This window comes from Corvus moneduloides, chromosome 6 (genome assembly GCF_009650955.1).
Source record: "Corvus moneduloides isolate bCorMon1 chromosome 6, bCorMon1.pri, whole genome shotgun sequence".
Taxonomy (NCBI): domain Eukaryota; kingdom Metazoa; phylum Chordata; class Aves; order Passeriformes; family Corvidae; genus Corvus; species Corvus moneduloides.
Window position 1 is genome coordinate 15,722,729 of NC_045481.1, and position 16,146 is coordinate 15,738,874.

Genomic DNA, 16,146 nt, shown 5'->3' on the forward strand with positions numbered 1-16,146 from the left:
AGCATAAAAAAGCCAGACTCCATCTGGAAATACTTAGAGTAATGTGAGCCAAATTAACAAGTAGAATACATGAATCCCAGAGAAGCAAGGATAGTTCTCAATGCTGAGGTGAGCATCAGGAAAATTCGGGAAGGTATACAAGGAGCTAAGAGATGGAAAAATCATTCCCTCTTTGGAGGGCGGTAAAGGCAATGGAGTCCACAGACTGGAGGAATGTATGTGTGAGGGGAAGGATTAGTATGTGCAGAGTAGGGGCTGGGCCGGGATGGAAGTCTGGGGATCTTGAAGTCAAAGTGGAACCAGAGGCGGACGGGTGGTCGCCACAGTGCAAAAGGAAGAGCTTGTACACACAACAGAAGTGCTGCAGGACACTTGCTGCCAGAGCTCTGCTGAGGCCACATTTCAGAGCTGTGAGATGTTCAGTCTGGGTGCTGTGCTTCCCTGCTGCCCTGTCAGGAGCTCATCCTCAGTGTGCTGGGGAAGACACAGTGTTCACACAGAAGAGTGTGGTAACTCCCTGTCTTTTAAATGGAGGCACAGAGGGACTAAAAGAGCTGTCTTGTTACACTCTGGAGATGTTGAGATACTCAAGTACAGTTTCACTACCAGCAAGTTCAAGCTAATATCATAATCACTGGATCATGCTAGCTCCACAGGGTGTCTTTTAGGTGCTGCATACAGGGCACGTATGCATAAACATGTGTGGGTGTCTAAGAGGCATTCGGTAATATGATACTATTTGAAAGCTGATTGCTCTGCTTAAGACTCTGGAAGTACTAGGGGCAGCAGACTCATGAAAAGTGTATGTTCTGGGCTTTAGTGACTGGAAATGAACCCAGCTTCTGCTCCACTGAGCTGATGAGGCGTTTTATCCAGGCTGTACTGCAGGGTGAGACCTGGGTCTGACAGTCTTGATGACCAGCTGTGCAAAAGGCTGTCCCTTACTTTTCCCATGAGGCAGCAAGGTTGAACGTATCTTTGGGGAATTCATTTTTTGTGTTCTGCAGGGATTACTAAATACGTCAGACACAGAGTATTGCCACTGAGGGGTGCCTAATGCACTGTGAAAGAAAGCTGCTTGTGTCTTGTGGGTGATGCAGTAGGTTCTTTAAACCTCAGTGCTGGATCCTCTTAACCTCAAATGAATAATCTCCTTTTACCCGCCATCAGCTCAGACTATGTAGTCACCAGAAGGCAACAGTTTGCCAGTGCTAGGGTGGAGAAGTCTGCATCCCCAGTTAGTATCTGGAGCAAAATCACTTTCTGGAAATAGATTATGCCATTCTTTTCTCTCCAGCAAAGTGCATCTCCTGAGGCCACCTTGTCATACTCTGAAGTATCTTTTGTAATATGTTTTCTTCTTTGAAATAGTCAATTTAAATGAAGTAGAACTTTGTGGAAGTCCATTAATTGCAGCAGCATTTGTATGAATGGGTATTTAAAGAAGTAAGTGGAAACATTAGGATGGCTTTGGGAAGTTGGGTAAAACAAAGAGAGATGCTAACTTTGGGTATATTTGTCTGATTTTGAATAGAGTAAGATGGATGCATGTTTCCATTGACTTTATAGAGCCAGGTTGGGGTAATGATGAAGAAACTCAGCTCCTGTTCTAAGAAACAGAAGGAAGTTTTGTTGGGTTTGCAAGGCCAATACCTGGCAGCTGTGTCTGTGTTCATGGCCAAGATGCAGTAGTGCGGTTATGACCTCAGTAAATGGGGAATTGAGTTCCCAAGATGAAGATCCATGAGGTCATTAACTTTGCTTTGTTCTTGTAGTCAGAAAAGGAGAGTATGAACATAGAGAAGTAGCAAGCAATGAAGACACAGTGAAGCAACAATCTCTTCAGCTCTGCCAAAAAAAATTTCAGCCCTTATCATCCAGCCCTTAACACTGTCTTCAGCCCAGCTAGAGGACAGTAATAATAACAACATAAAAGAACCCAGATGTATTTCTGAGCCTAGTTCAGATAGTTGTGAGGTTCACATGTAGAAATTGAATGCAAGGCTGACCCCAAGATAGCTGTGTGCCATCTTTCTTCCCCTAATGGCTTTTCTCAGCCCTGCTCACAGCTCTTACTATGGCACTTTGCCACTGGCTCCCTTGTGAGGTAATGTGGTTGCAGCATGGGTTTTGGTACCGATAGTGTCTACAGGAGGAATTTGCCATCTAAACCAGTTAGCTGTCACATTTGCGTTTAGTTCAAGTGTCAGTGTTTTGACTGTCTGGTCACTTTCTGCGTTGCCAAAGTCCATTTGGCTCCCCTTGAAGAGAAGCTGGACTTCGAGGTTTTTAACATTATCTATTCTCTTCCCCATTATTTTCTCTTCTCATATTTTTCTACACTCTTCAGCCAACCTAATGCCATTTTTTTTCTATATATTGTTTTGCAGGAGTATATTGATGCTCATCCAGAAACCATTATCCTAGACCCTCTCCCGGCTATTCGTACACTTCTGGACCGATCCAAGTCTTATGAGCTAATTCGGCAAATAGAGGCATACATGCAAGGTAGGCCAATATCTGCTCTCCCTGGAGGCTTTCATTATGACTAGAGAAGGAAGCAGCTTCCTTCTGGAGGTTGGATGTGAACTTTGAAGTAGTGGTTTTGGGCCCCTTGCCTTGTCTCTCCATGGGAGCAAAAACACTGAAGCATTCCTGTGTCACAGGATTGCCCTCTGGAATTCTGTGCTCTTCTTTTTCCATATACACAAAGAAGGTTTGTATCTGATTAAAAATACGATGTGGATTTAATGGGGAGCATATTTACCACAGTGAGCACTCTCAGAAATCTTCTGGAAAACACTGTCTTCTTGTGTGAGCTGGTAAACTGAAATGACTGTACAAACTCAGCAGTAGTAAGAGTCCTGAGGTCTGAATTGGAGGGAGAAGAAGAAAAATGGTTTTTGGAAAGGACCGAAAGGAATTAAAGTGTAAATAGAGCTAAGGTCTTTGAGAGGTATTGGAAGCCTATTGCACAAGCTAATTGCTAGGAGGAACATAAATGCAGTTCTGGTGCTGGCTTGTTACCTGACATAAACTATTGCCTTTAATTCGTATCATTTGAGTTGTATTCCCATGTTTAGAAGTCATGCCTTTTCAACCTGAATAATTCTATTACCTTCTCATTTTAACATTGTAACTGTTGGGTTGAGTTAGTCTTTCATTCCCTTTCTACTTGTGCTGTTGTCATGTTCTTGAAACATTTATTGGCTTTTGAATTTAAATCTAGAATAGCTCTGAAGTAACTGTTTCATATGTTAGATGACTGTAATGGGGGGAAATTGCATTTCTGAACTATGTTCTAATGGGGTGTTATTGGAAATACCATTGAGATTGTGTTATCACTGTCTTGATGGGCAGGTAAGAAGCTCAGCAATTTGTATTTTTATAGTTGTAGATTTATGGACATATTATTTGCATACAACCTGCCTGGCCCCACTGGCACCGTCTTTATGTAAAAATAAGACTAACAATTCACAGCACTCTCACTTGTCTTTTGGAATCTCTTAGGGAGAAAATACTTGATTAGTTTAGAAGGATTTTGTTTTGGAGTAGTTATTGCTGTTTGTGAGTAAGAGAAAGGTGCTGAGGGAAACCTGTGCTCTGAGGGAGTGGTTGGGATTTTGTTCTAAAAGCAGAGGGATTCAGTAGGGTTTGGTTTTGTTCTTTTTTTCTTAAATTGCTATCAGTGCTATTGTTATCCTTATGAGAACAATATGTTTGGGAGAGCATCCAGTTTTTGCAAGTAGTTTGTCTTCCACATGTTTCAGCCTCCTTTGGTCAAACTGATGAGAAAAAGAAATAAATACTTAAGTAGGAAAAGGAAAAAGGAAATTTGTATTCAGGTAAAACTGAATTTAAAAGAAGCTATTAATAAAGTTGAGGAATTAAGTAAGGAATGGCATTAGCTGTTGTCACTGGCTGCTGCAGTGTTTGGTGACCATATTTCCCCTGACCCTGTGTCTCCCTCCCCCTGGCGCTTTCCTCCCTAGTCTCATCTTATTTCTGTCTCATAATCAGAAATATCATGACCAAGACCTTGAACCAACTCCATATTTAGCAGCGGAAATCTCAGGAGAGATGAATAATTGTCTTCTTGTTCTGGCCTAAGTAGATCAGCCTCTCTATTCCTGCACATGATGATGTGCAGTAAGAGAAAAGTTACACCACTCTAGACAGTGCTGTGGGTTTTCCCCCCACTTCCTTATTTTCACCTGCTAAGTTATGTTTTCTCTGTTGTGGCTGCCATCTCATATCCCAAGGCCATGAGCACTTGGAAAACTCAAACAAGAAGTAATACATCTGTGAATAGCATGAACTCTTAGGAGCCACATCTTTATTGTTCTGGAATTTCATTATGGATGTAACTACTAAGAAAATAATATCCTAGTCTTTAGCTGTAACTAGAGAGCTCTTTTTATCACAGGATACAAAATTAATGTGATGGGTTAAGTTCAGTGCAAGGGATTATCTCTTCCAAAGGAGTGTTGTAAACTCAGGAGGGTTGAGTATGTATGTAAGGAGAAGCCTTCTGCTGTTCAAAGTCTTTCAAAAGAAAATTCAGTTTTTATTTACAGACCAGTTTTGGATTTCAGTGATTATTGCCTCTATTTGAATTATGTTTGAAAGTAACTATAAATGAAGTATAATCTTTATTTATGATTCTCAGTTTACACTTTATTTCAATGCTGTAGACTTTACAACAACTGGAAAACTGAAGATTTGCACCAGTTGGCTTAAAGAGGGGGTGACCACATGCTCTGCTGAGGTGACTGTATTCTGCAGCAGTAGGGCCCCATGGTCTATAAACAGCTTGATTTTAACTCACATTATTTTTCAGATGTCCAAGTCACTGTCCTTTTGACACAGAATTCTCCATGCTTCCTGAAAAAGGGAATCCCTATTTGAAGTGTCTAAACTGGGTACGTGGACATTGTTAGGCTTTCTGAAAGTCCCATATCTTGCTCTTTCTGGAGTCAAGTGTCTGAGTGATAAGTACTTTGATCCAGCCTCCTGAGAATGGGTGGCTGAGACACTCCTTTTCTCTGCTACCACTCTGTGGCCACTAAAGGAACCGAGGTGGAGGAAGACTAGTAACTAGGCCAGAATTGTACCAGTAGTCTGAGGGAAAGCACGGGGTTGAACCTGGGCTTTCTATGTCCTAGTCTGACCTAGTAACCCCTCAGTCCTTGTGGAAATAGAAGGTTCACAGACTTGCCTAATCACTGAAGTTGGAAAAGGCCTCTTGGGAATATACAGTCCAACTCCCTGCTCAAAGCAGAATCTCTAGAGCAGTTCCTCAGGTCCATGTCCAGTGGTTTTTGTGTTTCTCCACAGATGGAGACTGCATAACCTCTCTGAGAGATGTGCTCCAGGATTCACCTTGAACCCGCTGTGCTAGCGTGCTACTAGCAGTGCTGAGGTGGTTTGCAGATTGTTGCTTTATTCAGTATAGGTAGTGATATCTCCCTTGGAAGGAAGTAGCACTCTCTTCTGGGGGAAAAAAAAAAAAAAAGCTTTAAGAGATATTTTAACTTTGATTTTAATGGATTCTATTTTGGAATCAATAGTCTGACTGGGGCTATGGCTTACTCTTTTTCCAGGTCTCTGTTATTTTGAGTGCAAGCTCTAAAAGAGCTAGTTATTCTGCAACCTGTGCTTCTGAATCTTTAAAAAAAAAGATTTGAAAAAATAAAGGTTGCATTCCCAGCTAGTGTCCTATATAGCTGTCAGATCTATGTTGAAATAAATCACTGAATTGATTTTTTTTGGTGTCACAGTTGTTCTCTCAGCAGTTGTATTGCTTTATTTACTTATCTGTGAAGAATTGCTTCTTATATAAAAGTGTTCTTGATCAGTTTTGATGATGTTTGGTGAAAGATTAGGAGCAAATTTCTTTTTTAACAGGTTATTGTATGGTTGGGACTGTGTCAGCCTTTTTAAAGCTCTAACCTAATGAAAATAACTAAATTTTCTGATGCTGTGTTAAAAACTTGTGATCCTTCAGGTTTGAAGTTCAAAATCTGGCACTTAAAATCATGCTTAAGATGGTAATGGATGAGCACTGTGACTGGGCACTAACTAAGCTTTTCATATTACATTTTTTGTTTAAAGATTAAAAGCTTTTGAAATTCACTACCTATCTTAAAAGTAATAATCCAAGTTGAAGGAACTTAAACCAAAACTGAAGTAAACATGCTACTCACTCAGTGTGCTATCTAGTTAGTGTTCCCATCTGCTGCTCAGCTTCCTCTGCTGTCTCAAGTGACTTGCTGGTTTCTCTGATAACATTTGAACTTGCAGACCCTGAAGTTCATTTCTTTAACCACTTGCTCCTGGCTTTTTCTTCCATAGTTTAAAAATTTTGTTGTTCTCAAATTTAGCTCCAAATCTAAAATTTGTGCAGACAATAGTCTTTGTGGAGCTCTCCTAAGAGAGAGAACTCCTGCATGAGCCGAGCTGCAACTACTTAATTTCTCTCTTCATAGCAGTTGTCTTTGAAGTATGGGAGCTATTTCCTCAGGACACTCTAAACAGTATACACCCCTTTAGCTTTAATATTTTCATCCTGGCATGTAATCAAAATCATTTATGATTGATTGGTTACTAATATAAGAGATGCAGTTGCTGCTGTATGTGCTCCTTTCTCATTTTGGGGGATATTACAGAACAGATCACAATATCCTTCTCTAGTCTGTGGATTTCTTTTTATCAGATTGTCTGCCTTAGAAATACTCCTCGCACAGCTGCATCTATCTTTTGCTGCTGGGAGGGAAGCTCAGTATGATGTAATAGGTAAGGCATTTGATTTGGGGCTCAGGGTTTTCTGCTTGGTGCTGGTTCTGCCTTGCTGCATGACTTTGGACATTGCGTGTCACCCCTGTGCATCTCTTTCTTTTCGTGACCCTCACCTGCCTGTCAAGATGCTACATTGTTTTGGGCAGGAGCTCTTTTCCAGGTGTACATACACATACTCTGATACAGCAAGTGTCTGTGCCAAGAAAGCTGTGTAGGTATTGTTTGAACAGAAAGCGTGGACCTCTTGTGGAGTAGAAAACTGCGTCTACAATTCAACACCAGAGCAGATAGTCAGGGGCGGGTTTTTTGGGCATTATGGAGCATGTACATTGCTGGAGCAGTGCATACTTAGAACTTCTCAAAATCAGGCCACCCAGTTAAAAAGTGCATGAAAATATCTGTATATACGTAGCTTCAGGCATTCAACTTTTGAAACTGTAGCATCTTCTCTCTGTGGCCTACTTTTCAGGGCAGTTTTGGTCAGAGGGGAGAGAAAAATAGTCACACAGGTCAACTTTGGACACCTCTGATTTTTATTTGAAGCTCCTATTAAAGTGAAAAGAAAAATCTAGCTTCAATTTAAAACCTCTTAATCACTCACCTGGGACTCACTTCTTCATGCAGGGACATATCAATAAAGTATCTTTAGTTAGAGGGCTGATGTCAGCTACTGTAAATAACCACGCCAGCTTTTTGGGTGCAAAAGTCTCCCTTGTTGACTGTATGTTCTCTTTCCAGCAAGAACACATGCAGACAGATGTCTTAGTACTTCACTCAAAATGTGTGGTGCATGTTCACTGACTGGATTTTAATTTCTGTATGAAAACTAGTACACCTGTGTGGAAGGAAGGAGTTGGAATGGGACTGATAGTCTCTGTGACTGTAAGCAGCTTGTCCAAAGTGCCTCAGCTCCCAGCAGTGTTGCACATGGCAGTCCTCTATACCCAGCTGCCAGCACTTTGTGGGTCTCAGTCGTGCTCTGTGGAACTGGAAACACACTGGGACATTTGCCCCAGGGAAGTGTCACCTGACAACTTTCTCATAAAAGCTCATTCATCCATCTAGGAGGAGGATAACAAAGGGACATCAGCATGTTGGTGTTACAATAACAAGCCCTGGCTTTGAAATTTAAAGTAGATAGCTGCTTCCAAAGGACCAATGCTGTCCTGAAAGAGGCAGCAGGACAAGAAAGTGGGAAGCCCCTAAAGGAGCCTGGAATCTTCTGTCTTGTATCATATCTTGCTCTTGTTAAAGTAGTATACAAAAGGATTTTCCAAGGTAAGACTGTGGAAAGTTAGCCATTTCATAATCAGAACAGGCTCTCCATTCCCTTCCTGCCTCTCCTCTCCCCTTTCAGATTTTCATTATTTTGAGCTGTGATCTCTGTCCCAGCATAGGTAGGAGGGAGCTGGGGGCCTCTGTGGATATGGTGGGCACAGTCCTTGTTCTCCCAGCCAGGAGTGGCAGTCTGCTGGCCCGCTGCCACTGGCCTCCTGAGGTCCATCAGTTTGGGACTGTTCAAGTGACTCTGCAGGCCAACAGGCACAAAGCCCAGAGAATAATACAGAAAACATTTTTATTGTTTTGTCTCACAGTGTGCCAGTCAGAACTCCTTGAACCAACAAACAATCGTCATCTTGAATCCTAGTAGTCTTAATGGCCACTGAGCTTTCAAAATAAGCCTGCCTGTGAAGTTCAGATGTTATTTTTGGGTGCACTTAGGTTTAATCTTTAACTCTCATGTGCTTTTTTGACCAGATACGGGGAATCTGCACCCCATTTTCACTCTCTTTTGCTTATCTGAATCTGAAAAGAAACAAGGCTGGACCTTTTATCCATTTATTGAATACCAGTGTTGAAAACTTTTGTTTTACATCTACATGCATGATTTCAAAGCATTTTTCTACTTGATAAAGCTGAAAGAGTGGAAAAGTTTATATCCATTTAAGTGAGAGCTGCCATGAATTTGGTGTTAGGGGCTTGGGTGGATCTGAAGAATGACTGAATCTGCATTTTATGGGGTAAAGGTATAAGCCATGATTGCACTCCGTGGTCATGGGGCATTCCTAAGACATCTCCAGTTTGAGTTTTATGAACAGAACATGGATTAATTCTTGAGGATTTTGGTCTCTCTAGAAGGAGGAAAAGAGGAGCAGGGATTCTTCTTGTCATGATGAAGTCTTCACTGAATAAACTAGATGTTTTAAATTCTAGCATGGTTGTGTTTCAACGTATTCTGATCCTCTTGAGCAGAAATTTCCTTGGCTGACATCCAAATTTCTCAAGTATCTGGGTGCTGCAGTAGAAAAAGTAATGAAGGAGCATTGAAAGATAAATTGCTCAAAGTATCAATGTAAAATTTAACTGGGAATACTTTTTGCAGGAAGTGGCTTTTCCCAGTGTTTCTACTGGTATTGTCACAAGATCAAAGGTCAAGAAATAAATCTTGAAAACTAGGACCTTTCATCTGAGTTGGACACCAGGACTTGGCTGATGAAATATTACTCCAGTTTTGGTGTAATGTGTTTATGTCACTTTTGCTGCTGAAGAAGCAGTTTATTCTGGTGTGGACAAGAAAAGTAGCATCCCTTACATTTTCTGAGATAAGTATCTAGCCAACATGTGGTACGCCTGGTTAGCTTCTAATCTCTCCTCACGTAGAGTCCAGCAGGACCTTAAGGCTCTATCAGGGTTGTGTGGAATCAGCTGATGGCAGCACTGCCTGGGACATGCACAGAGGATGCTTTCCTTTACCACTAGGGCCCTAACATCCCCTCTAAAATCACTGTTGGCTCCCATTTCACTTATCTGCTGGCTTTGTGCAACTGTTCCTGCTGAGTGTATCAGTAAAGAAAATCATGAAAGCCTGAGTGCATTTCTTGTTCTTGACATCAGTAATTGGGTCTGTCTCATGAAATTTCTAAATGGCTTTCAGAAATTAGAGTGGATGAGGCTGAAAGTGTAAAGATTGATGAGAGGGACTTGAAATGGTACGGATTTCTTGTATAGTTTATGACTGAGTGGAACCAAACCTCTATGGTCAGTTGCTTGATAGTCTTCCTGGACAAGGTTATTTACTTGTCATTGTCATTTGATACACTATACCACTAACATCTTGCTTTTCTCTTTGTTTGGGGTACCCTTTTTCCAGTAGTGCTTGGAAAGTACTAATATTTTGGTTTTCTGATATATAAATGCTGCATATGGGGTGGAAATAGAGATCCCAATGCATTCATGGGCTGGTATGGCTGTATGGAGACAGTCAGCACCTCTAGAGTGTCAGTAATTGTGGTTCAGGTCACTGCATTTGTGTAAAGGAAACAAAACTGATTCAGCAGGATACAGCTTTGCTCCATGGAAACAAAAACATGCTCTGCTGAGAAGAAAAAGCAGCACTGTCACAGCCATGTGTTGCATCCCTTCATACCCTGTTTGGTGGGCAAGGTGTACATGGAGCATGTTTCAGAACTCCTGGCATTTGTAGAGAAATATACAATCTGTTTAGTTCTGTACACTGAGAGTGAACCACTGCTTGTTAAATTGGGTTAAAATAGTCTGAATAATAAAAATTGTGTATCCTTCAAATGGCACTGTCCATGTTGCTCTAGTTGCCTTCAGGCCTTCTGGCCTATTAGAGTTCTTGGAAACAGTCAGCTAGAAATTGGATAGCTGAACACAAGTCAGCACATTGAAATAACTTTCAAAAAAAAAAAAAGTCACTCCTCAGAGGGCAGATCTTAAGTAAACTGAAGCATCAGAAAGTGCTTGAGAGAGACCAAAGACATGGAGAAGATAAATAAACTCCATTCAATGCGGCAAATCAAGCATCCCATACTACCCCTTCTAGTGGCATTTCAGAACTTTTATTATTAACACTGGAAAAGGTGGATGAACACAGGATACCAAATTTCTTAGACAAGTCCAAATTGTTTAGTTTTTTCCAGACAAAGGGAGGCAGCAATATCAGACAGGTTTACCAAAAGACAGTGAAGAGTTAGCATAATGATAGATCCACTTTATTGTTGTCTCTTGAATCTATAAAATATAATATGGACGTGCATTGTTAACTTCTACATTGACTCACTACTCAGGAAAGACCTCAGCATCACACTGGGTAGCTCACTGGAAACTTCTGCCCCCTCAGCCTCAGTAGTCGAAAGAGAACATGCCAAAAGAATCAAACAAAAAGATTATGGTGGCCAAAAATAGCATTGAAGACACAGAGCATACAGTTGTGTAAATAAAGCGCTTTCTTTTTCCGAAGACTGTTTTCAGTTCTGCTTTCCTGAATTTAAAAATATGCATTAGAAGTGAAAGAAGTCCTGGAAAAAAGGGACATGGTCAATGCCAAGAGACAGCCACACAAGTGAAGAGTAAAATCAATCTCAGGCTAGCAAAGGTGGAACAAAACCTGAGCAAACAAAACATGAATAAATGGAGAAATGTTCCCTTTTTTTCTACCATGTCAGAGTTGGAGTTCCATTGAATAGCTGCTCAATTGCCATAAAATATCAACTGAGATCATAGCTGGACTGAAAGAGGTAGGACGCATTCACAACTAGGTTTGAAAGGTTTACAAACCATTGTGATTGGTGGTATATAGTACTGGCTGGTGGGTGTTAAAAAGACACTCCATGATGAACTCTGAACTCCATAAGCTGGGATATGTTGGGGGACAATATGTATTCCCTTTTCTTTCATTTGAAACCCAGTGCCAAGTTGAAAAGATGGAGATGACATGGTATCAGCTGAACTGTGTTCTCATTTGGCTTGATAATTCCAGTGTTCATTTCTCATCTCCAGGGAAGCAAGACTGCCTGAAAGTGCAGTGAGGATTTAAAGCACTTTCTCTACTCCATAACTTTTAAACCTCATGCGAGTAGTAATGCTTTAGTGTTTTTACTGTCCTGTGAATAAAGTCTTGGTATTTAATATAAATCGTTATGAGCACTCAGCATGTTAAATGGGAACTCGGATAGAGCCACATGTGTTAAAACTGTTATTCTTTCAGAAATGTGGCTGGATGATATGATTAGGACTTTTTTCTTTGATAGCTCTCTCTTCTGCTGTATTAAGACCCTGTAGAGCTAGACAAAGGAGTCTGTTCATGAGGGGACAGAACGGAGGCATTGTGGGACAGGCCCTTGTAATACATGGCAGGGAGGGAATGGTACTGAATACCCTTGAAGAAGTTTTTCTATCAGGTTTTATTTTACTAGAGGATCAAGGAGGTCACCCTCCAGACGACACTGGTGCATTTTCTGGGACAGAGCATTACTTAACATGATGGGACTTTTCAACTTTTAAAATACTTTGTTTCATTTCCTCTCTTGGTGCCTGGCAAAATCATGGGGAAGACTGACCAGTTGCAAAATTTATCTTGTATGTAATTATGAAAATGACTGAACAGATAATGTTTCACAGTCTCACCCACCTGCCCACCCTAACAAGCCTACTCCATGATCAGAATAACTGCAGCTTTTTCCTTGCTACAGTGCAGCTGCCAGCTTCTGTAGTGTCTGCCGGGGCAAGGAGGGAAGGGATCTCTCAGCTGTTACTGTTAACTTTAGATGTGGCATCAGGTTTCCTACACAAGGGAGTGTTCATATCCCAGCTCCTTCTTAATCAGCTTGAGGATGCCATGTGGGTGTTCGCTCTGTCTCTGATTGAGTGCCAGCGAGCAGCCAGCAGTGAAATCTCTCCTGCGGAGATGCAAAGTGTCAGTCTTGCACACATATACCCACCACCCATCTGCTGACAAATGAATATTCTGAATGAGGTCCTTTTTTTGACAAATGACGCTAAACATACTATGAAGGCGATGGAAGATGTTAACATTCAGGAAGAGCTTTATCTTTTCTCATCTGTATTTTTTTAGTGTTTGAGGGTCCACTGAGATCCTGGTTGTGTGGGACAGTTGAGCTTCACTGAGGCAATTTCCTCACTTAAAACTTGAGAGTTTATTCTATCTCATCACCCTACTACGGCACAGGTGTGTTGACAAGACACCCATCCAGGTAAGTAGGAGGGACACAGAACATGAGCCCCATCCTGTGCTAAGTTCTGGTTTGCATGTGATACAATCAATCTACATGCAGCATTGTGGGCAAGGCATAGTCTCTGAGATGCAAAGGATCTGTAATCACAGAATCATTGAATGATTTGGGTTATAAGGGACCATCATCTAGTTCTACCCCTCTGCCATGGGATGGGCAAGAACATGGGGTGCCTGCAGGGGCACCTTCCACTAGACCAGGTTACTCAAAGCCCTGGCCAACCTGACCCTGAACATTTCCAAGGATAGGGCATCCACCACTTCTCTGTGCAACCTGTTCCAGTGTCTCACCACCCTCACAGTGAATAATTTCTAGTATCTTCTTAATTGTTGAGATTCAGGGCTTTGACAACAGCCCTGCTTACTCTCTTGATCTCTAAAATGCCAGCCAAACCTCCCTGCTCCCTCAGAGGAACCTTTTGAGGATTAGTCAGCACTTGGGAAGCCTCTGAATGTGCTGTTTAAACACTGGTAGAAGGGGTAAGTATGGGTAAGATTTTTGCTTGCAAGGCAGCTGTAGTGCTGGGGCAAACTAGTGGGGTAGTTGAATCTCCTGTACTGGAGGCTTTGGGAACAGACTGGATAGGGGAACATCTGCCAGTGTTGGTGTTACAAGCATTTCATCTTCTCAGAATGCAGTGGGACTGGGGTAGGTAACCTGGCAGCCTTCCCAGACCAGCACTTCCTGATGTTGATTGTCCTTCAGAATGAAAAACATCAACTACTGATAGTTTGAGCCAGTGATCTAAGAGTTAAGCAGTTTGAGAAGTCTTGGGCTTCTATTGAGGCAAAGTTTTTGTGGGTCAGTGCAGCCAGGCCTGGATATGATAGGCTGTGCTCCCATATAAAACCCGACATGTTTCACCTGGACATAGTCCTGCTACTCTGGCTGCTTGACTTTCAGGCCAAAGTTGGCTTCATTCTGCTTTTTAGGGATGCCAAGAGAAGAGCAGTGGGCTGGCTGCACCTGTTCATATGGATGTGGTGCAGCAAGTATTTCCTCCTCTGTGGAGAAATCTGTGGAATGAGTTTGTCACTTGCTTCACAAGGGTGAGGCAGTTGAGCTATGCATTCCTGAATCAGCAGGCTCCTCTTGCCTTGGGCGTTCTTTGGCAACCACACATTAAATCTAAAGCTATAAATTGTATAATTTGCATAAGATATTAGACAGACAAGCGCAATGGGACAGACGCTAATTGCTGATTTGGGAAGCATCACAAGCATTTGCTAGGAGATAAACTGCAGTTACCTCAGTATTGGGCAATTAGTGTTGGTTTTCTAAAAGGAGAGAAGTGTATCACACCAACTGATTTCTTGTACTGTGTAATTTGCTGATTTCATTGTTGCTCATGGGGACAGTTTTTTAGTTCCTTTTTAAGACAATGTTTTTTAAAAACTTGCTATTTTTGACAAGGAGGTAAATGCAGTTTGGGAAGGATATTCCCACCAAGAAAGTTCAATAGCACACTCCTATTCTGCTGAAGGAAAATGAATTCTGCCGTAAATTCTTTGGCACTTCATAGTTCTATCCTAAGTTGCCATACAGGTGCACCAGATTGCAGATTAGGGGGTATTGGTTGATTTTTGCTGCCTTTGGAACCCAGAGTTTGGTATGATTTTTGGGGGTAAAATTTATGCTGGCATTTTATTGTGGTTATCATTAATTTCTAATCAGCTGTTAGGCTGCCACTTAGTTAAACTGCTAAATCTTAAAATGTGTTCACCTAGATAGCAGAAGTGCTTAGGGGGGTGTAGAGCTCTACATTTCCCAGGTTTTTCAACACTCTGATTGTTGTGTCTTCCAACACTGCCCCACAATGTTTGTATGCCGTCTGTTTTATGAGCTGTTAACAAAATACAGGCAGTTCTCTAAGTGTGATGTTTCCCCTCAAGGTCCTGCACAGGGGGGGAGGGGGAGAAGTGAATGTCCTAGATGATAGAGCTGATTGTAATTGCTTTTGGTTTTCGGTATTTTGAAAGAAAATAATGTTAGAAGAGATCTGAAAATATCCATTTTATTTCACTGAAGAAATGATCATTTATAATGAGCCTAAAAGGGGCAGTGGAGAGAGTTAGTATTTTTGAGATTTCAGAATTTGGAGAAGAGAAGAAAATAGCTCTTTTCTTCCCCTTCCTCTCTCCCACTCTTACTCCACAGCTCACTGGCCCAAAAGTCCCAGGAAGAAAGGTGACTTGTTCTTTTGGACACTTTATTTGAAGTGAAAGTAAACAAGCTTTGCTTTATGTTTCACTGAAAAGCATCTTACTTGATGGAAGTGCAACTGCTTGCCAGCAGTTTGGCCGGTCCTATTGTTTTGAACTTAACGTTAAGGACTAGTATAGCTGTAACCTAGTTGTATATAAAAGTAAAACACAAGCTGCTCACACCAGTGGGAGTCTGGATTTACAAGAGAGTCCCATCTAGGAGATTCGGTGGGCTTGTCTTCATTAGGTGTGTTGCTTTTCATTCCTTCCAGTGAATGACAGCTCTGATGTGGATGCTCTTACACAACTTCCTGCGTGGGAGGAGGGATGAACAGTCCCAGAAGAAAGCACCTTTATAGTCTGTATAACTACATCCGTGCAGGTGTTGGGGCAGGGTTACCATTCCAGATGGTAATTGCACCTTTGGCAGTAACTGCTCCATGGATGCAGCTCTTTGCAAGTGCACACCTGTCCAAGATCATGTGATGTTTTGCCTCTTCCCTCTTGCCTTACTCCTTTAGAGTGATTATTTTCAAAGTGACTGTTGTGAATTAGGAGAAATTCTTTGAGAAACAGGCTGAAGGTGTATAGCATGGTATAATTGTATAACTGCCATCATTTAACTGGTTAGAAAAGCTTTTAAAATTTTGTAACCAAATAGCTGAAACTGTAGTGGAACCTGTGCCAAACACAGGTATATGTTGGTCTCTGGAGGCAGGTATGGGTGGAGGACCTTACGCAGTTGGTTTGTGAAGGTCTGCCTGGGATTGGATTCATGCACTGGATGCAGAAGTAGTAGCTGCCTAAGGTATTGCAGAGGTGAGGATAAAAAAAAAGGAATAGCTGAGAAAGCTTCGACAGGTGGTACATTTGTGCCTGTGAAGCTGTCTCTCTCCCCCAGAAAAGAAAAAAGAGAGAGTGAGACAGACAAACTGGTTGTGCACACCAAACCTGCCTTTTTTTTTTGTTCTTCCTGCAAGGAAACGGTACTTTCTGTGTTAGTTCAGTATCCAGGCTTATCAACAACATAAGCAACACAGCCAGGATTATCGAGTCCTGGCCCACCTGTTCTAAGCATTTTATCATCC

At 41.6% G+C, this 16,146-nt stretch overlaps 1 protein-coding gene across 1 annotated transcript in view; it reads left to right on the forward strand.

Annotated features, from left to right (window-relative positions):
• The window catches only part of ITPK1 (inositol-tetrakisphosphate 1-kinase), a 145,210-nt gene that overhangs the window by 77,819 nt on the left and 51,245 nt on the right, over window positions 1–16,146 (forward strand). The window contains exon 5 of the mRNA XM_032113283.1: window positions 2,391–2,508. Coding sequence (XP_031969174.1) covers window positions 2,391–2,508 — 118 coding nt within the window. The remainder of the gene's footprint in view (window positions 1–2,390; window positions 2,509–16,146) is intronic.